The sequence below is a fragment of the Lissotriton vulgaris genome, chromosome 1_2 (assembly GCF_964263255.1).
Source record: "Lissotriton vulgaris chromosome 1_2, aLisVul1.2, whole genome shotgun sequence".
NCBI lineage: Eukaryota > Metazoa > Chordata > Amphibia > Caudata > Salamandridae > Lissotriton > Lissotriton vulgaris.
Window position 1 is genome coordinate 108,677,175 of NC_141686.1, and position 23,275 is coordinate 108,700,449.

The 23,275-nt window shown below is 46.6% G+C and overlaps 1 protein-coding gene across 1 annotated transcript in view; it reads right to left on the minus strand.

The window, feature by feature from the left end:
• Positions 1-23,275, minus strand: part of LOC147734643 (protein mono-ADP-ribosyltransferase PARP12-like) — a 324,308-nt gene that overhangs the window by 274,277 nt on the left and 26,756 nt on the right. The window contains exon 2 of the mRNA XM_086952940.1: positions 11,187-11,322. Within this exon, the coding sequence (XP_086809066.1) occupies positions 11,187-11,322 (136 nt within the window). The remainder of the gene's footprint in view (positions 1-11,186; positions 11,323-23,275) is intronic.

Below are 23,275 nucleotides of genomic sequence, written 5' to 3' on the forward strand. Positions count from 1 at the left end.
ATTACATTATATGGAGATCATCTTGGAGACTGTAGATATGATCCAGTACCTGGTAAAAAGAATGACGAAAGAATGTTGCTCGCATCAGTACGCTTGCGACGAGTCACGAACTTCTTATTAACACTACCTGGAATGGTAGATCATCTAGATCGAATATATCAGTTTGTACAGACAGGAGTAGGGCCTGAAAGTATTAAGGAGGCCATGGCCTATCAGAAAGTGGATACTAAAGCCAAGATATTACGGTTTCTTATAAACTGTTTTATAAGGGAAGTGGATAGGCCGGGTATGAACCCGGAAGACGTAAAAGCGCTCCACCGGTGGGGCCAGAATATAGCAGCTGGGAATCACGATAAAGAGGCCTGTGTAGATAATATGTACCGAAGAATCAGAAATGCAATAAAGAAGATGCATGAGAAAAGACAGCCACCACCGGAAATAGATTCAGACAAACTTGAATCCTCAGAGGAGGAGGAGGACGGGCAAGAACAGACCCCAGAGCAGACACAATTACCAGTTAGAGAAACGATAGCATATGTAGGTAGGGGAAGACCCTTCAATAATACAATGCGCCCAGTGCGTCCAGAAAGTAAAAGAATGTTCCAAGAAGCCATGTGTAATCCAAGAACTCCTGAACACTTATTCCAAGCTACTGATAACAGACTTCGAGAACGAATGGGGTACCATGTACTCGATTCTATGGACGAACAAGAATTAGCCAGGTCAGCCGTGCAATGGGCTGACAATTCTGAGAAATATGGTGATGATGCGTTAGCGCATACGTTTTTGAACCTGACACCGAGTGAACAGCGTTTAGCTGGTACATACATGATACAACACCTGCTCTTATTATATAGAAGCCAACATTCTGATCCAGGCCCCTTGCCTGATATATTAATAGAACTGCTCATGAACAAATGGAGAGGTCTAGGTACCGATCTAATTAAAGTAATTCTAGAACACCGACACAGATATAGCGCCTTCCTATGTCCACAGACTGACTCAGCACATGTCATGGAAAGAAAAATGTATTACATGGACGGACAGAATCCGTTGCGAGAAGTGCACCCAGTACAGAACGCAGACAATACATTTAGACGTGTGTTCGTGTACACCCCCATAACTAAAATAGAACTATTGGAAATGAAAAAATTAGTACCTAGTCATGACAAAGATCCCGCAGGTTTTCACCGTGAAATAAAAGATATGATACTTATGGGTGACTATACTTATCCCGACATTATGAAAATATTGAAAGTATTACTGCCCCCCGGGATATACGAGAAACTCAAAGAAAAAGAGTGGGAGGTGGGAGACACAAAGATTGATTGGGCTGCATTAGAAAACGAAGAAAATACTAGAATTCCGGGCCAAGGGCTCGGGGAGAAAGTTAAAGCATTACCAGGATTGTTGGTACAAGTGTTGCCACGTTTATTAAGTACTAAAAAGGAAGATTGGGGTGCAATTTCAGCTTGTAAACAGAAACCCGATGAAGACACCAGTGATTTCTATACCCGATTTGAAAAATGTTTTGGCATTAATAGCGGTCTGAAAGCAAGTAGCGAGTCATATCCACATCTTTTTGTAACAATATTAGTTGAGAATTCACTGCCCCAGGTTAAGAACAGAGTATTGAAAGTAGAAAGCACTTGGCAAGCTAATACTCCTTCACAAATGTTACAAATGTTACAGTACCATCAGAATAGACTTAGAGAAGAACAAGAACACGAACAAAGACGTATGAAAGATACGAAAATGAAAATGTTAGTTGCCCAGTCAGTTCCCGCCGATGGTCACAAAAAGGGTGTGACCCAGTCTAGTAATGCAACGGCTCCTGTTAAAGGGACATGTAACTATTGTAAACAGCCAGGTCATTACGTAAACGATTGTGCCGTTCTGAAACACAATATCTCCACGGGTAAGACCAAGGAGAGACCGCGCGTACCTAGACAGGATCAGGCCCAGCAACAAGTACCACAGAATATACAACATATTCCGCCTATGCCAGCTTCATCACAAACTGTAGCAGTGCCACAGCAACAGCCTATTACTGCAACACAGAACACAACACAACAGATGTACCAGTATGCACAAAATGATTATCCCGATTATCAACGATACACATGAAACAGCCTAGAGAGGGAATTTGGCTTGCCCCTTATTGAAGTTCCTGTAGATCAAGAGGGTCCTTATGTACACAGTCAAGTGTTAGGAAAAGATCGAAAGTTTTTGATTGACACGGGGGCAAGCAGGACCACAATCAGTCACAATGAGGTTCCAGGGGCACCCCTCTCAGGCTCACAGAATGTTTCCCTTGGATTTTCAGGAAAACCTATTATTAATGAAGTATCACAGCCACTCCCCCTTGCAGTAGGTCCTCTGACACGGACTACAGATTTATTGCTCACAAAATCATGCCCAGAAAACTTATTAGGAATAAAGACACTGAAAGCTCTAGGAGCTATTATATGCTGCTCTCCGGAAGGAGTACGCTTATTTTTGCGAGATTTTAAAGGCCATTATGTATTAAGAGACATGGATCCCCGGTTACAGTGTGTACCTGCACACTTGTGGGCACAAGGCCCCACTGATGTAGGTTGTATGCACATTACACCATATCGAGTCACACTCAAAGCAGGAGTGGTATTACCACGAATTCGACAATACAAGTTACCTCCAGATGCTGTAGTGGCTTTACTGAGAATTATTGACGAGCTCATTGCACAAGGAGTGGTTGTGGAAACCGACTCCAATGTATGTAATTCTCCTATCATACCAGTTCTTAAACGTACTGATCCAAATGCACCACCAGTTTATCGATTAGTTATTGATCTGCGCGAATTGAATAAATGCATTATACCACAGTATCCTGTGGTCCCAGATATCTCTTCACTATTGACAGCTATTGATTCAGAAGCTACGTTCTTTACTGTAATTGACCTCAAGAACGCCTTCTTCAGTGTCCCAATTGATCCAGAAAGCCAATACTTGTTCGGATTTAGTTTAAATGGACGATCTTTCAAATTTGCACGCGCACCTCAAGGATTCACAGAAAGCCCCAGCATCTATAGCCAAGCACTGAAAAGACAACTCGACAGTATTCACATGCCAGCTAACACTGCCCTACTCCAGTATGTCGATGATCTGCTGATCACCGCACGGAGCGAACCCGAATGTGAAAATGCATCACTGACAGTTCTGAATTTCCTGGCCGACAAGGGGCACAAGGTGTCCCCTTCGAAGCTGCAATTCTGTGTTCAGCAAGTTGTGTACCTGGGTCACTTGCTGTCCAAAGTGGGGAGACAGCTCACTCCTGACCGCATTCAGTTAATTGTAAACATGTCACCACCAAAGACACAAAAGGAGGTGCGGGCTTTCATAGGCCTCACCTCGTACTGTAGACAATGGATTCCCCAATATGCATTTCTAGCAAAGCCACTCATCCAGTTGACAACTCAGGAGGCAGCGACATCGACTGTCCTCCCATGGACTCAGGAACATGCACAAGCTTTTGAAAACTTAAAGAAAGCCTTATGCCAAGCACCAGTTTTAGCAACACCATGTTACAGTAAACCTTTTACACTTTTTGTTACAGAACGTGAAGGCACTGCCTTGTCAGTCCTCACTCAGGAACAAGCAGGTTCACACAAACCGTGTGCTTACTTTTCTAGCACATTAGATCCAGTAGCTCAAGCTTTACCTGCATGTTTGAAATCAGTGGCAGCGACAGCTGTAGCAATCAGACAGAGCGATGCCATAGTGTTAGGGCATCAATTGACAGTACAAGTTCCACATTCCGTGGAAGTCCTTTTAAACCGTACTCAGACCCAACACTTGACCATAGCAAGACTGACAGGTTATGAATTGACATTGTTTCAACCACACATAGAAATCAGACGCTGCAGCACATTGAATCCTGCCACACTGTTGCCATTAAATGGAGTAGATCCATTGGCACATGATTGTATTGAAGTCATTACTATTACAACAAAACCCAGACAAGACTTGACAGATGTCCCATTACCAGATCCAGACCTGACACTTTATGTGGATGGTTCATGTATGAGAACAGGCACAGGAGAATTAGTGGCAGCCTACGCAGTCACTACAGACACCGAAGTTATAGAAACAAATTGTATTGACATCCTGTCAGCTCAAGCAGCAGAGCTCATCGCTCTGACACAAGCATGTATTCAAGCCAAGAATAAGAGAGTCAACATATACACTGATTCACGTTATGCATTCGGAGTCGTTCACGACTTTGGAGTCCTCTGGCGAGAGAGAGGTTATTTAACTTCTCACGGTGCCAACATCCAACACGGTCCTCTTATTCAAGCTTTATTAGATGCAATACATCTACCTACTGCAATCTCTATCATGAAATGTAAGGCACATACAAAGGTTACCGACACGATCTCCCAGGGTAACGACCTGGCAGACCGAACAGCTAAGCAAACTGCTCAGAATCGAATGCATGCAACCGACTTGACAAAGACAATAGTTCCGACACCATCACACTGCATGACAGTCAGGGATCCCGCCCATGATATAATTGACATACAGACACATGCCACACCAGACGAAATCAAGAAGTGGACTGAACTAGGAGGGATCCAAACAGATCAGGGATGGATGACGAAGGGAAAATCTACATGGTTTCTCCCCGACTCTATGGTGCAGGTCATCATTAACACGATACATAGTCCAGCACACCTAGGAGAAAAGGCAATGCTAGATAGCATTCAACACATATGGTACAACAAGAACTTACGAGCAGCAGCGAAACAAAAAGTGCGTACTTGCATGATTTGTTGTCAGTTTAATCCAGGTAAAAGCATCCCTGTAGAGCAAGGTGGATTTCAGCCTCCCGATCACCCTTTTGAAGTCCTACAGATGGATTATATCCAGATGGACCGCTGCCGAGGATTCAAGTATGTCCTCGTAGTCGTATGTGCACTTTCCCGATGGACAGAAGCATACCCAGTCCCAGATTATACCGCTCCGACAACAGCCAAGCAACTGGTTCGCGAGTTCTTCCCGCGGTACGGTTTGCCCCGTATCGTGTACTCAGATAACGGTCAGCCATTCTCATCCGAGCTTGTGAAACACATTACACTTCTGTTAGGCTATCAGTGGAAGTTCCACTGTGTCCGGCATCCCGAGGCAGCAGGTCTCGTGGAGCGCCATAATCAGACCCTAAAAATCCGACTTTCCAAAATCTGTAGAGAGAAGGGCGTTGACTGGATAGTTGCTTTGCCGGTAGCCCTCTTCTATATGAGGATGGTTGCACATTCTCGAACCGGGCTATCCCCGTATGAGGTGGTCTTTGGCAGGCCTCCGAATATGTGGGGGACGCCTATTCCGCGAAAAATTACAGATGTTGACTGTATTATGCTGACAGATTACCTTGCCTCCTTGATGTCTGCACTACAATCTTGTCGTTCACAGGTAGCTGCAGCCTTTCCCGACAACACCGATGTGAAGCCCCACGAGGTGGTCCCGGGGGATTATGTCTTCGTGCGCAACTTCGATCGGAGAAGTCCGTTGGAGCCCCGCTGGCAAAGCCCGAAATTGGTTCTTCTAACAACGAGGACAGCTGTCAAGGTTGAGGGCAGGAAAGGGTGGCTGCATTCCAGCCACGTCAAGAAGTTTCACGGACTCCCTTCGGACTTGGACTCTAAGCCCTGCCCTCCTACACAAACTGACTCAAAGCTCCCTTTGGTTGAGAAAACAACTTCTGAAGAATATAGACTAAAATTACGATCTAGCAAGTCAGACAGTTTAATTGTTTAAGTCCTCCCCTAGGTGAATCGGTTAAATTAGTTTCTGACATGTATCCCCTAGATCGAGACAGAGAGAGAGATAGACAGAGAATACTCAAGAAACGTGCATATTGTAAATCACTCCGTAGTCACTGTATAGTGACATTGTTAATCATGTTTTTTCTGAGTCTTCTGATTATTGCTGCTAGTATCTTGCTGCACATCTACTACCCTATTTTCAAGCATGTACAATCTGTTTATAACGTCACTGCCGAACATTCCTTTAGCGAGTTACCTCCACACGAACTTTCTTACAGACTTGCGCTGCGCAACAACACATTCATTAGTATGTTACATCACTCACATCAGACTAACAATGCTACAAACTGTTGGATATGTGGCCGACTCCCTCCCTACCAGAAATACAAGGGAGTTCTGCCCCTTTTTCCGTACCCGTTCACTCACAATGGCTCCTGTGGGGCATGGTTCAGATTGATTAATTCCTTAGATTCTGACATTGCTGTTTACGATGGGAATTGGGTTTGGGGAAACCTGAACTCAGTTCTACTTAGAGTCTGTTACCCTGACAAGAAGGGACTTCCCACTAGAACAGGAACTGATCTAGAAAATGAAGTATATGGATTGGGTAATTACACAATCAACCTCATGATTCTTACTGTTGAATCCGAAACTGCACCAGTATTGCCTGCTATGTCAGTGTTACCAGTCAAAGGTGAATTATGTATCAGAAAGAATGGTTCCATACACTTAGGTCATAGTAAATGTACTACTGTGATCGAATTCAGTGATCAAGGCAAATCCACGTTTAGAGCTACACGTCATTCCTACTTTGTTTGTGGTCATATCGCATACATACGTTTGCCTCCAGATTGGGATGGTACCTGTTACATTGCATTCCTTCTGCCACCTGTTTTCCTAGCTCCTCCTGATTATCACAGAAATACCAATCTAGTAAACAATAGACTCCGAAGAGACCTCCCGATTGTCGACTACACCGAAACGGCATGGGAGCAATACACAGACTTCAATAAAGGTTTCTTCCCCTACTTAGGTGCTGTTTTTAATAGTAAACTGATACGCAAATTAACTAGAACCCTTGAAGCAGTAGTGAACGAAACTACCTCCGCTTTAGGTAACTTAACAGAGGAGCAGTCCGCCATGCGGGTTGTTGTTCTTCAAAATCGTCTCGTCATTGACGTCATCCTAGCTGATAGGGGTGGAGCTTGTAAGGTCATCGGGTCAAGTTGCTGTGTTTTCATTCCAGAAAACGCGCCAACGGTATATAAAGCTATAACACGTCTCCATAAAATTGCAAGTCTGATACATCAGAATCCAGGCACCTGGACTTGGTCCGGTTGGTTCTGGACAACGTTAACCGCTTGGGGATGGAAGATCCTATCCTTCCTAGGCATTGGCCTTCTCATAGTGTTCAGTTGCTGCCTGTGTCTACAATGTGGGCCGGCGATTTGCGGCTTGTGCGCCACGTCATGTATTCCGCATTCAAATTCCCATTCAAAACGTCAAAAGAAGAAAGAAGAGCAAATGATGTTACATGAACAGATTGATCGATTCATGCAGATCGATATATCATGAAGGGTCCGTAGGGGACAAGGAGGGAATGAGGTAATATAAATGTTATGATCGATTGTGTCCCCTATCTTAGACCCCACCGACTCCATGTACTAGCTTGAAGTGCATGTAACTTCCCTCCTGTGCTAGCTATGAAGACGCAAATACATTTGCGTCCAACGTTAACATGTTCTCTTTCAGATCCGCCATGAACGGATTGGATATTCAGTTTCTAAATATGCTATGCCAACGTCTTTTTGTGGTATACCTTACACGTTTTTCAGCTCTGGCGAAGTAGGCCTGAATTCTGCCACCGAGCCTCTTTTTCCTGCCTTCTGACTCTGAAAGCCTCAGCCCAGGCTACCTCTGTGCCAGTGACCCCTGCCTTACTTCTGGCGCGGCTAACGGTGCTCGGCTCAGCCCGTTGCCTGCCAAGACTGTATTCAACCTTCGAATTATCTGCTCCACTCCTCGAAAATACATTCCTGTCTGGTAGATTCATGTCAACATCCTTCCAGCTGCAGAGCAAAGGGTTAGGCCTCACTGTCTCTATGCAAGTAATTCACGACTCTTTTTCCATGGTAGGCCCATGCCCTCCCTCGCACCCCTCGCGTCTCATGCAGACACGTAGACGCTCATACACGCACTCATAGCCAGTATAGAATAGCCTCTTGTCTGAGAGACCTTTTCCCTCCAGATAATACAGTTCCTTAAACATGAGATATTAGATACGATTTGGGATTAGGTTGATCTGACATCCAGACATCCGTCTACACTTGTAGGGCTAAATGTCAAGTCCCCCTTCACCCCTCAGGTTACACGTACATTACACGTCATACTGCTGCGCGCGCATCTCTACCATGTATTTCTGCTGACACTGCCGGATTCACTCGTGGATCCGCCTATCTGTGACATCATGTTAAATGACGTTCTTGTTCACGCCTTCATGCACGCCTATTGTAACGCCTTTTGTATTACGTACATGCACTCTTATCTCTCTTCTCAGCTGTTACGCCTACTGCATATGCCTTTACTGTAATGCATTGACTATATATATGAATGCCTGTCAATAATGTATTGTCGCATACTTGCATATTCGCATATTACCATTGACTCTGTCAGTCTGTCCCTTCCCGAACCTATGTGGTGACGGAATGGTATGCCACCTTGGCTCGAGCCAATATGCTAATCACCCAATTCCTTTTATAGGAATAAAACCCTTTTGAGAAACCTCAAATATCACGGATTTTGCCTCTTATTTATTATGAGTTATTCTTATTGATTTTACCGCCTAGAAATTAAGCATCGGTAATTAGAATTTACCACAAAAGGAAAGAACCACCCAATTTACTTGTGTGTTTTATTGGCTAAGACTTTTAGAATATTCAGATCCTTGAGTGTTTTACTAAGGGTACAGAAAGTAAAAATTATACCAGAAGATATTGCAGTTTTGCCCACATATGGATTATTGCTTTTGATGCAGAGATACCAATTAGCTAGATTAATTTGATTAAAAGTCTCTGGGTCGAGGTTGCAGAATCAAGCTTCCTTGCAGTATATCACAGGCCCTGCTTCAATGACCACCTGATATGTCAGTTGCTGTTAAAACTCTGTCAAGGACCCAAGATGGATATTTTGCATAATTTGTAAAGTTGGAAAGGCTGGGGAAAGCGGCCGTCCTGAAGGCTATATTGTATGTTGAAATTGTATTTGTCAATTTTTTCAGTTTCACTTTGATTTATATGCACAGATCATGTTTCCTGCCTTGCACCCACATCTGCTGTAACCCTATACGCCACCTGAAGTTCTATTAATTCAGGCTCTGCCTGTCAACGACTCTAGGTTATCAAGGAGTGGTATCCAACTTACCTCTAGGTGATGTGGAGCAAGAAATTCCCCAACCTAGGTAGCTGAGAGAGGCCATCGTTTGAGTTTAGATCATCTGATCTGTGGTTAGCCTTGAGATAAAATGGTTCCTTTTGAACCTCATCTCCTCTGTCCAACTTCCTTATGCAAGATAATCCAATCAATAGACTCTCCTCTGTCTCTGCATATGGTCTATGTGCTCAATCACTTCAGGTCATATAATACACAAATGAACAGAGGTGCCAGTGCAGAGCCGCTCACTCATTACAATCTAAGAGTGATTATAGGATTGGGCAGAAAATGCACAAGATACAAAAACTTGTAAATTATTCTAATGTTTGTAACAGTCCCTTGAACCATGTAAGAACCAAGTGACACTCAAATTAATGTAATTTGTCTAACTATATTATTGAACATTGTGGTTGAATGTGGAATCTCCCTCATCTGGTTGTTAATGAAAGTGACCCTTATCACATGCACCACAGTCATTCCTAAGTAGACCTATGTTGTGTTGATGGACACTCTGAACCCTCCATATGCCTATTCTGAGTCTCGTTTCCTCTGATTATAGGAATGCTTTGCAGGGTGCAAGCCTGACAAATCTGGAACAAAATGACAATAAAGTAACACCATATCCCACTGTAAGGGATATGCCTGAGGGCTGGTATACCTTCCTCGGAGATGTACCAGACATCTGGTCTCCCAAGGGCAGCTATGTCTTAACTCCTTTACCTCCTATAATACAGAATACGTGTAGTATGATTTAGTACATGTCAAGGATGCTCATGTAGTGCTATGGGGAGGGATGTCTATCCAAACAGTGCTGTGGTGTCCATAGAAAAGGCAAGGCACAGTTAGCAGTATTGGGAGCTATGGTTTACTGTGCTTCCTGTCTCTGTCCTTGGTCCCCGCCATTACTGATCTTTAGTAGCTTGTCATGAGGTCACTGTTTTGCTTTGAAGTAGGTCTCTTGCCCTTATCGCACCTCTTTTAACTGATTGTACTAATAATTATCGATCCCTAGTACATCATGGTGCAAGAATATCAAGGACAAAATATCAAGGGAAAAATATCGGAAGGTAAGTGCATACAGTGAAGTATAGATTTACTATTACCTATCCCACATCTAAATACCTAGGAGATATATGTATCCATGTGTCACAAAGGTGCAGATATGTGGAGGTAGGTATAGAAAATCTAGACTGATTTACCTGTTGATATTTTTTTCAATATTTTGTCCTTCAAATTGTGTCCCATCGATATTTTGGGGTCAATATTTAGGGCGCACGCCCACCTGAGTGATAGTTGGGGGACTTTGAAATTTTTCCATGGCAGAAAGTCCAGGAACTCATTGAAACCTTCCCTGGCCAATGAAGTGGATTCTAGGCAGGAAGTTAGGGAAAATTCCCGTTGCTCTTCTTTACATAGTTTTAAGTCAGATTTTAGCAACGCATGATTATTAAGTAGAAGTACAGTAAAAAAGTAAACAATAGTTAAACAAATGCTAACTGTATATAAACACATTTTTTAACTTTTGCTGTTGCCCATGGCAAAAACCAAACTGTGCTTTTCAGCGGGTGATAATGAAATATGACAATGTTTATATCATCTCCTGGTTAGACATAACTTCAAAATTAATAAAATAGTTTTAAAAGAAGAACCCTATATTACAGAAAGCTAAAATCTTCAAAGAACAATGGTAGGAACCTCTTCAGGTTTATATATACACCAGTCTGAACAAACCAAAAAAGACAAATGGGGGCACCGAGAATGCAAGGCTGGGTACACTGCTGACTGATGGGATGGAGGATGTGCATATATAGTTACAGACTGGACAGTGTTTCCATTTATATATATATATAAGGAGAAGGCCCTTGAGCATCCACAAGGTGGCAGCAGCTTCTAGTGCTAGAGGTGTTAGAGAAAGGTGACTCCAACTAAAGATGTAACTCACGATATGAAACTCACCTCTGGCAAGAAAGTAGAGTCGTTTAAAAGCAGCAACACTTGCAGATCCTGCTCATCCAGGCTGCTGATCTTGTGGGCCTTCAGCACAGCCTTGTTGACCTCAGACTGGATGTCATGTGAAAATGAACAGCTATTCCTGGAAAGACATACACACAGGAAGTAAAACAGCACAGCTCCGTTATAACACATCCGGGTCAAATGTAAGCACGCAAGAGATCAATAACACTGTTTCTCAAGGCTACCTTCCCATAAGGTTTATGGGCACCTCACTTAATAAAGACAACAAATGTGAGTTTGTGAAAAAAATAAAGATGGCAAATAATCTGTCTTCTGACCATGGCATAGATGTCTATGGACTGCCTGGTAAAATGTGGTAACTTGGGTGAGATACAATTATGGTTGAGTTCTGCATCAGACAGAGAGAAAAAGAGCACATTCTATCTGAATATTTATATTAAGAAAACGTGAGCACTATTAAAATCTCTGACCGTACATTTAGAACCCTGGTGTGCATGTAGTATTCAGGAACAAAGCCACTGCCTTTCATTAATGTGATAGATTATAATGGAGTGAGAGCCTGGAAATGCAAGAGTACATTGGAAATAACAGAGAACCAACTAAAGGAAATGTTCACATGAGACAAACAGGAAACCGCAACTGTAATCCCGATTTGTGGCCATCAAATGAAAATATGTAGTGCTCACAAACTCATACACCAACCTTTTGTGGCAAGACCTACACAGATACAAACACAGGCAATTAGGCTGTGTTGTGAAAAACAAAGTTGAAGATACAGCTGATAGAGATGTGGTGGGGGCTAGCACCTTGTAGATCGTGTGGTGAAAATATCAGAGCAACAGCAGGGCGGAAGCAAGAGAGAACAGTGAAGCAAGCAAAATAAAGGCACATCGAAGCACTGTCGGCTGTAGTGAGGTTACACAGGCCACAAGTACAAACACCTCAATTTTACCTGCTCACGTTTGAAGTTGAGATATTTTTAGTTTTTTGTTTTTAGTTTTTTGTTAAATAATTTTTATTAAAGATGAAGAACACAGGAATATAGATGTACAATCATCCATTGATATAAAAAGAATACAAGTATATAAAAAATTAGCAATCAAAAAGAGTAGATAAAGATAATAAAATATGTTATCACTCTTATAGTAGAATTCCAGAACACTGAGTATGAAAAGATAAGAATATATAATAAAGTTGAGATATTTTTAAACAATGACTTTTAACATGCATTTGCTTGCATACCCGTGTGGGATAACGTTCTTAGAACATGGTTTTGCTTATATTTACACCCCCTCGTAGCTACATTATCAGGCCTTAGAACATCTTGTACAAGGACTAGGTACACTGCGCAAAATGTTGTTGTTTATTGTTGTCTGTTCGGTGACAGTTCTGGGGGAGTAGAATCAACGGGAAACATCACTTACAACGCATTTATTACAACGCACTACCATTACAACGCAACCATTACAACGCAAACCATTACAACGCATTGCGCTGGGGTGCGCTCTAGGATAGGGAATATATTTAATTTACTATCCAACACCTTCCCTACTATCCACGGGGACTGGAGTTGGAATAGTAAATTAAATAAATCACTATCCAGCGCTTAAAAGCACTATGCGTTGTAGTGGTATGCGATGTAAAAACCGCGTTGTAACAGCAGGCGTTGTAATAGCCTGCGTTGTAACGACACCAATCCGAATCAACAATGAAAGCCGGACCAGGGCCTAGGCACAGAACAACTGGACCAAGGCTTTGTTTAGGCAGAGGAACATTTCGATGGGTTGTTGAGGTCACCGTTCCAACACGAGGATAGATGGAGACAATGTTGGCTGTCACAGCTTCGCGCTGGGGCACCCCCTCACCAAACTTTTTTCCAGCAAATGCCCATATTGTATAGTTAGTTATTCCCCATAGAAGTGGCATGATGATGAGGACACTCGCTGTCCACTAGCAATCCGAGTGTAGAACTAAACGTGAATGCGTTTAGTAACAGCGCTATATTGTATAAACTCACGCTTAATGAAAATTCACAGGTCATGTGATATCGGGTTGCTGGGGAATGTAATTTGATCACAAAATTTGTATTCTGCACCCATAAGAAAGTGTGTCAAAGACACTCGGTCCCATCAATTCATGAGGCCAAATATTATCTCACATGTCCATAACAGATCACTATCATATTTTATGATGCAACATTATCTAGGCGTACACCTGTCTTAATCACAGTGGGTGCATGCCAGACTCCCAAAGAATATGCTGTGTGTCAAGGCCTTTTACACCCTGGACTAAAAGGCCATCTGAATGTGTAAGCAAGCACTCAGGTGCCAAGTGATAAGGGGTGAGTGTAGTAGCGAGTAATTTATCAGATCACATCCCCACTTTAAACCACCCCCGAATAATTAGGGGATGGATGACTATGGAATTTCATCATTCAAACTGCCCCTTACACTAAGTAACCCAAATACCCATTTCTGTTACTTAACAAAAAGGTATTGTGTGATGTTGGTGGCAAGTGGTGGTGTGTTAGGTTTGTCAAGAACTGTTCAGTGTAACTCATCTGCATTGTGTCCCTTTTCAATGAAATAAGTAGTCTGTTTAGTAGCTGTTTGTTACATCTGATAATGCTTTTGAGCTCCAGTCTTGACTTTGCGTGCGGTCATTCCGATGTATTTGAGACCACAGAACAGGAGATCAGATAAATCAATCTCTCACTTTAACAAGTACAACTGTTGCCATGGTTTTGAGGCACAAATATCAATCTGTGTACAGTGTGTCGTCTAAGCACAAATCACTTACGATCCACAGGGGAAATGCCCTTTCACAGGTGGCAGACCCGTCTGTTGGCGTTTGCGGGTCTAGGCGTGGTACGTACCAGCTTATCCTTCAGATTTCCACTGTGTTTGAAGGCAAACAGTGGACATGGAATAGATTTGGTCCCTTTTTCAAAATGTGCCAGTTCTTGTTGATGGATTTCTTAATCAGATTCTGTTGGTGGCTGGGCCTCTAGGAGGGCATCACGATTGGAATTTCTTGCTTTCTTTGGTGATTTGTGTATAAGTCATGATGGATATTGTCTATCTAACAAGTGGGAGGACAACGTTTCTGCATATGCCTTATACTTCTGAACATCAAGCAATTGTGCCGCATGGCACAAAAAGTGTCCAAAATTGAGGTTGTCTCTCAAAGATCTCACATGATAACTCATTTAGGCTAGCAAGGCATTCTGTGCCATTGATGTCTTGAACAGTTCTGTCTCTAATGATAAAAAAATACAAAAATGGGAGGCGTTCCTTACTAAATTCACAGGCAAATTTCAGAAGTTGATTCAATTAATTCAGCCAGTGATAAAAATAGGTAATGCAACTAGCATCAGCATGCCAGACGACAAAAATATCATTGATATATTGCTTCCACAAAGCTATGTGGGAGAGATGCGGGATGTCAGGCACAAAGATCTTCTCTACCTCAAAGGCGTGCATGTACAAATTTGTCAGGCTGGGACCTAAAGTACTGCCAATCGAACTTCCAGATGTTTGGCGGTATAGGCAATCCTCAAACTGGAAAAACTTTTCTTTCATGGCCAAATGTGCAAACTTCATGATGAAGGAAACGGGTGTAAGGGCGTCAAGATTCCAGTCTTGAAGTAAGGTTTCTATTGTGGCCAACGTCTGATTCTGTGGTATGCAGGTGTTCAGTGACTATATATCAATGAGACCAAAAAATCGTATTCTACATTGAAGTGTACATCAGCCAAGAAGTGTCCTTCATATCCCGGTGGAAAGTTGGCATCTCCTGTAACAATGGCCTCAGAAAAAAGTCAACAAACTGGGATAGGTGTTTTAAAAGAGACCCAATTTCAGAGATAATCGGTTAACCAGGAGGTAGCCGTTATGGTTTGTGGATTTTGGGGCAAATGTAAAAATAGTGGATGCCCAGATCATTATTTAGCAGATTTTCAGCCTCTTTTGTGGTCAACCAACCATTGTCCTACGCTTCCTCAAGCATTGGTTTTATGGTAGTAAGAAGCCTCTTGGGGAGATCACATTTCAAGGGACGGTATGAACTCTTCATGTCATGTTGTCTTAGACCCCTGACCTGTATGATGTTGCATACAAAATCACTGTTGCCCCACCCTATCCACAGTCACAGGTGGTTTGATTCAGCCTCTATCAAAGCCCATTGAGCTCTAAAATGGGCTTTACGGAAATCTCCTTGGGACATGGAGATGGTAAAGAAATGTAGACTGGCTGTTTGAATCGGGGATCTCTATTTGGCAGTGGTATGCACCCTGTCCAAGTAGGGACCCTTCCTTCTAGTCGGGATAAGGGAGCTACACACAAGATAATCCCAGCTCACCCCTTGGTAGCTTGGCACGTGCTGTCAGGCTTATCTTAGAGGGAATGTGTAAAGTATTTGGACATAACACACACAGTAACACAGTGAAAACACTACAAATGGACACCACACCAGGTTAGAAAAATACAGTATCTTAATCTAACTTAAACAAGACCAAAACAACAAAATTCCAATATACACAACTCAAAATATCCCTTTTTAAAGGTTTTAGCAATTCTGTATATAGGAAACTATGGATGCGGTAATTTTAGAATCAATCATTTTTATTGAGTGGCAAAATATTTCATATCACAGCTCAGCTGCCTACATCCACCGGCCGGCAGAGCGATCTCAATTGTCAGCAACATGGCGTACGGGCCTACACCACGGAGGGCGACCCTGCGAGGATAATATCAAGTCATATCAAGCAGCCAGTGCAGATACTTAGCCACCACCTTTAAACAGAGAAAACAGACGAAAATGAACAGACCCCCAAACCCCCGCCCTCCAAACACCCAGCCCGCCACCCCCCACCCACCTCCGCATTAGCCTCTACTTCCACTACCTACTCGCTGTCGCCCCCAGACTCACCCACCACTACTCAGGCAGCCTTAGTAGCTCCCCAAGGCTCCAAAGAAATAAGCTGAAGGATTTGTAGATACTTTGGGCATGTGACCTCTCTCAGGTCCTTAGAAAGGGGTTGCGGGAATGGACTCCACAATTTCATATAGTCAGCACTTTTCCCATCCATCCTCAGCAAAAGGCGCTCCATAGCTAAAAGGTGCCAAAGCCTTCGAATCCAATCTCGCGGGTCAGGTGAGGCTGGGGAACCCCATTGTGCCAGTATAACTAGTCGCACTGCCAGCAAAGCTAGTGCAATCTGTCTACCCCTCAGCGAGAGCAGAGGGTACGATTTGGTGTGAGGAAGCCCCAATAGCGTGTGTTCGTGTGCTCGGGGGAATGTAATCTGGAAGGCATCGTCCAAGTCATCGAGAACCGATTTCCAATACTGTTCTAACTTCAGACAGTGCCACAGTAGATGCGCCAAAGTACCGAAGAAGCAACACCCCCACCAACAAAGGCCTGATTGTGCCGCATCCCAAGCCTTGATACGAGCTGGTGTATAATACCAATAAGCAGCCACCTTATAGGCGGACTTGGTACCCACTATGTTAGAGGTGGTGTGGTGTACGCAATAGAACACTTGTTCCCACGCCTTAGGCGTCAACGAACCTGCGCCAAAATCATAGCATATAGGTCAGATATGAGCTTGCCGTCATCTTTTTTGCAAATGACCCATTTCTCAAAGGTTGTGAAAGGGCGGGACATGGAGGCAAAGTTAGACGCTGCGTCACCCAATGTGCTGCCTGTGAGTAAGGAAAAGCATCGGACTCCGGCAAGGAACAATAGTCATTACAGAGCTGGGGAAAAGGAATCAGGCCATCAAGGTCAAAAAGGGAGCCCACCCTTTAACAGCCCTCCTCCCCCGGCGGTGGAAGACCGGAGACGCACACCCCGGAGGGAAATCTGGATTATCAACAATGGGAGTCATAGGGGAAGGGAAATTAGTTCAACCCCTACCCTGAGCCAACTGATCCCAAGCTTTCAAAGTCGGTGAGGTCACCGGGGAGGAGTAGAGGCCCCACGCTCTGTGCTTACGAGGCAAACATAGCTCCCGCCAAATATTACACACCGCTACCGTCTGATCCATAAAATTCCAATGTTTGCTGGACCAGGACCTAGTCCACTCAATGATATATCGCAGACATGACGCCTAGTAGTAGGCCTTCAGCAAGGGGAAACCCATCCCACCTGCCTACTTAGGAGCGGTGACAAGAGGTAAGGCAAGTCTTGGCTGCTTATTGCCCCACAAAAACTTATTAAGGAGCCCCTGCAATTTCTGGAGGGTACGGAAAAAGATAAAGAATACGCGAAAGCGAGGGGGAGGAGCCTGGCTCGCGAGCAAGATGGCCGCCTGACTCCTCAGCTCCGCTGACCATCTCGCCACTCTCCCGATTTCCGCCTCATCCTGATCCTGTTTCTTGTACTGCTTGCCGGCAGCGGAATCGGGAGGCGGTGCTGATCACGCCGATGTGCTCCTCGGGTTGATCCCGGCAGGGGAAGCGCCGAAACGCCCTCACCTTCCTCTCCTGCTTCTCGGAGATGACCGGGTCTTTGTCCTTTGTTGCCGTCCGACTCTCCACGGAACGACGGCGGCCATTACCGGCGCTACGGGGTCGGCTGGCATGACGGAGCAGTTGTTCTACACCCTCCGCTTCCCACCTCGCCTGATCCCTGGGCTATGGACACTCTAGCAGGGAGGCGCAACGTTGTTTCTCTTGGGCTCGGGAGCGGCTCTACAGATACATTGTGTCCCCGAGTGTGGAGGCGGGCGCCATCTTCCCGATTGCTTTCATCTTCCGCAATCGTCGACCCTGGGCTGCTGCAGCGGACGCCACCTATTGCCCACGCCGCCTTGACACCGGGAAGAACGGATGGGGCTGCCCTAATGTCATTGGACTCGTTTTGCCAGGCTGAATGTTGGCGGGGTGCCCAGACGCCTGCAGGGAGTGACGGTGGCCGATTGCCGGGGCAGCTCCACATTGAGTTGCCTTGGGTGCAGGATCAAGATGCGTCCTCTCTCCCTGCGGAGCCATTGCAGCTCAGCGATATTTTGGGTGCCCTACACAACTTGAAGGCTGCCATGTCTACAGCGGCCTGTGACTTGGGGGCTCGGTTGGACGCGATGCTGACTGTACCCTCTCTGCCCTACCAAGGATGCCATCGAAAGCCGGACACTACGCCATATCCTGTCTCTGGCCTTTGTGGTGCCTCCGCCCTGGTGGCTACTGGTACGCTGGGGTTGTCGGACCCCAATATGGCCGCGGTGCCGGCGGTAACACCTTCACGGAGGTCCACCGCTTCTGGAGCCACGCTATGCCCGGAGGACCATTACTGCGAAATATACCCTATGGCTTCTTTGTGGAATATTGCCGTGACCCGTTCCCTTCTCCGAGACCGGCTGCCACTTGCTTGTGTACTGGATCCTGGGGTGACTTGGCCGCGTGTGGTTTCTTCCCCTACCACTGCAGACCACCTGACTATGCGCTGGATGAACTCTACTGACCGCCTCTTCGTCCTGTTGTGGTCCCTTTGCTCCCTCACCGTCTCCGGACTGCCTGTTGTGCAGTTGGACTGTGTCGCTACACCGTATCGACGGGGTCAGGGTTGAGGTCTTCCCTTACCTGGTCGGGACTGTCCTACTTGTACTGCTGGGATGCTGATGGACTGCTGGGACTGTGTCACGTTGGTATTGTATTGGTTGAGGGGTCGGGGTACGGGCGGCCTGAGTAATACATGTCCGGGGCTTTTAGGTATAACCGTGCTGCTGTTATTTATCCAGTTGGACTAAGTGGTTGCATTATACCGTAAGGGGCAAGGCTGCGGGTGTCCTCTCTCAACTCGGAACTTTCTCTCGTATTGCTGGGGTGCTGACGGACTGCCGGGGACTTTGCAAATTGGTACTGTATTGGCAGTGGGGCTGGGGCAAAGGCGGCCGGAATAACATGTGCGGGTTGCTTTCGATATGTTCTTATGGCCCTCCCCCGGTCTTTTGTGATTTGCATTTCTTTTCTTCCTCTTCTTTATGGTACTCTCTCTCTTTTCCCTCCTTACTTATTTCTATATTTCGGGTTCTCTTCTTGGGGCGACAGACACACTGCTAGGGGGGGGTAGGCCATAGCCTCTGCATGCGTGTAGGGTGGGGGGTCCTCATTGGTTCGTTTTCGTTTCTATGGGCCTTATTTTTCTCTTTTTGTTTCTCCTTTTATTCTTGCTTCTCTTTTCCTTTCTTCTTTTTCCTTGTCTCTTGTCTCTATATTTCGGGTACTCTAATGGGCGACAGACACACTGCAAGGGGGGGGGGGTAGGCCGTAGCCTCTGCATGCGTGTAGGGTGGGGGGATTTATATGTATAATTTATCGTTTCTATGGGCCTTGTTTCTTTCTTCTTTCATCTTTCTTGTCCTTTTTTGTCCTTGGGGCTATAGTTTGGCTTGAAGCTGGGTGGGTTCGTGTTTGCTTCCGACGTAGTGTTTGCTTACCTCTCCTGTCGTTACCTCTGCGATGCTGTTATTTTGATTGCAAATTTCCTGTGTCTCATGAAACTCGCCTGCTGAACGTTGCCTATTACTTCTGTAATGTGATGGACTGGACTATGGCTCTCCTGGACTTATTTTTTGATTATGTGTTTTTATAAACCTTAAAATTAACCTCAATCTTCCTGTATATCGGCGGTATAGCATGGTCCAGTGTAACGCTATATGCTAGCTTAATAATGTCGCCTTGCTGCCAATGTACCGCATTGCTCGCAACAGTGCTCACAGTTTTGTGGCCGGCCAGGTGGTTGTAGGCCCGTATTTGTCTGCTGTTTATGCACAATAAAGGTTTCCAAAAATTAAAAAAAAAAAAAAAGAATACGCGAGAGCACTGTCATTTTGACTGCCGCCAGCCTCCCGTACCAGGCCAAGTTGAGACGGGCCCAATCCGACAGTGATTTGGCAGTCTGCTCTACTAGCAACTTATAGTTAAGAGAGGCCGTTTTGGCTATAGAGGAAGTCAGGCGAACGCCCAGATATTGAATATCAGAATGTACCCACTGGGAGGCAAAGTCCTGCCGCAGATCCTGCACCACTGCATCGGGAATGGAAATGTTAAGGATTTGCGATTTGGAGAAATTGACTTTAAAGCCTGAGAACGTACCAAATTCGAGGAGTTCTCCCGAAAGATGCCGCAGGGAGAAGTGAGGCTGAGTGAGCGATAGAATCACATCATCAGCATATAAGATAACTTTGTGCATGTCAGCACCAAACTTAATCCCGCAATACCGACATTTGACCGTATGCGTTGGGTAAAAGGCTCCATATAGAGCGTGAAGAGCGACGGGGATAAGGGACACCCCTGGCGTGTCCCCCTAGTTATGGGGAAGAGGGCGGACTTGCGCCCGTTCACCCGCACCACCGCCTTAGGGTCCGCACAGGATTGAGGTCACGGGCTTTGTGCAAGATCCTTTCTTTGAGTTGAAAATCATGCACACACACCAGAATGTCCGGTGGTGGAGCTTTGGGGCCCTGTGGCAGGCCAACGTGGTAAACACGGTCCAACTGGATGTCTTGCTCATCTCAATCTTCAAGAATCTGGCGGAACAGTGCTCCAACATATTCCCGTAGGTTGTCAGCCTCTCCCTTCCACGGGACAGCCCGGATCCTGTTATTGTTCCTTAGAGACCGGTTCTCCAAATCTTCGACGTGGGCCTGCAGATCAAGATTCTGCTCGGTAAGGCGAAGGACATCCTGTTGAAGTCGGTGAATGTCGTCCGCGGTGCCCAGGTCATGTTCTTCCAAGGTCGCTACTCGCTCTCCAATAGCCTCAACATCCCGTGGCATCTCACGTACATACGAGGAAAGAGATGCGGAGTTCCGAAATGTCCTCTTTGATGGCAGTGAATCATGAATGCTTTAGTCGCCGGCAGATCATTATCCGCAGGTTGCGATGACTGGCCATCCAAGTGCGAGGCAGCTGGGCTCGCCACCCTCTGCAGCATGTCCTTCAGGGGTTTGTCCCTTCTATTCCTGGAGGTCGACATTGCCACACCGCCAGGGGCCTAAGCGCAGCCAGGCAACAACCAACACCCCAAGGGTGCAACCGGAGGTCACCCCCGTCGGGGTAGAAGTCAAGGCCCCATCAGCAGCTCTTCACTCTTGCCTGCTGCCCGACCCCCACAGAAAGCTAGCAGAAGGAGGACAAGCACCAGTTCAGAAACCGGCCCCCAATGCACCACAGACCCCCAAAGTAGCGGAAAGACCCAGCGAGCAGCAGGAACCTCAGCCAAGTGGCCAGACGCCAGCCACAGACAACGGATACCAAAGGCAGCGGCTCTCAACAGCAAGGACCTCTTCAGCTACTCCGCTTCCTGCCACTGGGTTGCTCCGTCCCACCGTCAGCCGACACATGGACCGAGCAGGCAGTCAATGGGGACCACACAGGCAGCCCCCCGCTCCAGCAAATGTAGGTCACCAAGCTCTGCGCCGGGTAGTAATCTCCTCCGCACACCAGCCACTATAGTCAACTGATCAGGGTGCAAACAAGCCTCAGCAGCGCACACCGCCACCACTACCAGTCCAGGCCCAGCCCTCACCAGGGGGACACCACCCCTTCGACCGACAGGCCGAAAGCGAACTCCCTCTCTCTGCGCAGGGCCCCAGCCACAGAACAAGGCCTGTGAAGTGACAGCACCAAATGGGCACTCAGGACCATTGATCACACCAGGCTATTGTATCGGGAGGGCAATCTCGTACTAGGCTCCGCCTGTATCCCCAACTCCCAGCCAGGACAGCCCAGGACGCCAAGCAGCAAAATGGTGGAGAGGGGCTCCGCCCATCGATGCTCGGGCCGGCAGGGGCACCGCACACTCCCTCTGCAGGGGCCCGGAGCAACAAGCAATGTTCAGCAGTCCCAGCGGGGGGGGCGGGCTCAACACAGCAACGCACACTGTTCACCTCATGGAGCTCGCTGGTAGGCCCCCCACGCCCTCCCCAGTTTCGCCTCACCAGCTGATAAGGAGAAAAGGTCCCACGGAATGCCGCCATCGCCAGCGCCACCAACCTCCTCTCTTCAGGCCCTTCAGGGTCCGCCGACCTGCGGACCGAGCCCCCGAATCCCCGTCAGCCGCTCCCTGCTCCTCACCTCTCTGTACCAGTTGCGTGATCTGCCGCTCTCAGGAACAGCGCGCAGGAGCACACACCCGACCCACGGGTGCTCGACCGCCGCCTCCAATCAAGGACCAGGATGCCAAACTGCCTCTCTCCTGGCCGCCCGCAAACTCAGGCTTCTAACGCTCCGCGCGGACCAGGCAGCAGAGGGAGAAAATGGCGGGCGCGCTCCGGGGCTCAGGCCCTCCCAGACATCTCCGCACGTCACCCAGCAGGTCCCGGGCAATCCAAAGGGCCATTTGCTGCCGGCACCTCCACCGGCTCACCAGTCAGCCGCTCCGCCGGCCAGGAGACAGCCCCGTAGCTCCGCGCCCCATGGCCCACCGGGGCTCCGCAAGGCCGGTACCAGCGGCAATGAGGGAGACAGCCGTTAAAGTCGCACTCGGCTCAAAAATAAGCACACAGCCGAGAGCAGTATCGTCCACAGGCACCAGGGAGCACTGAGGATTCCTCGGATGGGCACCAGGTTGGGCGATAAACAACGCTATATGCTGGCGGCGCCGGAGGTACAGGAAAGCTCACCCTATTCAACCGCCATCTTAACCATGCCCCGATGCAGTGATTTTATACAAAAGTACCTTTAGATGCATCAAAACTACCAGGCAAAGCAGCCGCAGAGGAGGAAGCATCAGAAAATTAGTGGTGTGTCAGTTCCGGAGTCCCTGGGGAGGCGATGCACCAGTTCTGCTGCAAGCAATGCGTTGAAATCCAAGACGGTTCTGGTCTGCGGGTGATGCATTGGAAAAACTTACTGCACTGATGCGATGCATGAAAATACGAACACGCTGTAAATCAATGCAGTGGCAGCAAACAGGTGCTGCTTCTATTTCTTCAACTGTGGTCCAACGATGTGTTGATTCTTTCAGCCACACAGGCAGGGCTTGGGCCGGAGTCAGTGCGGTGGTCTCGGGCTGCAGCAGTTTCTTCGGCCATGGGCAGGTGCTGTGTCGATTTCTTCAGCCGC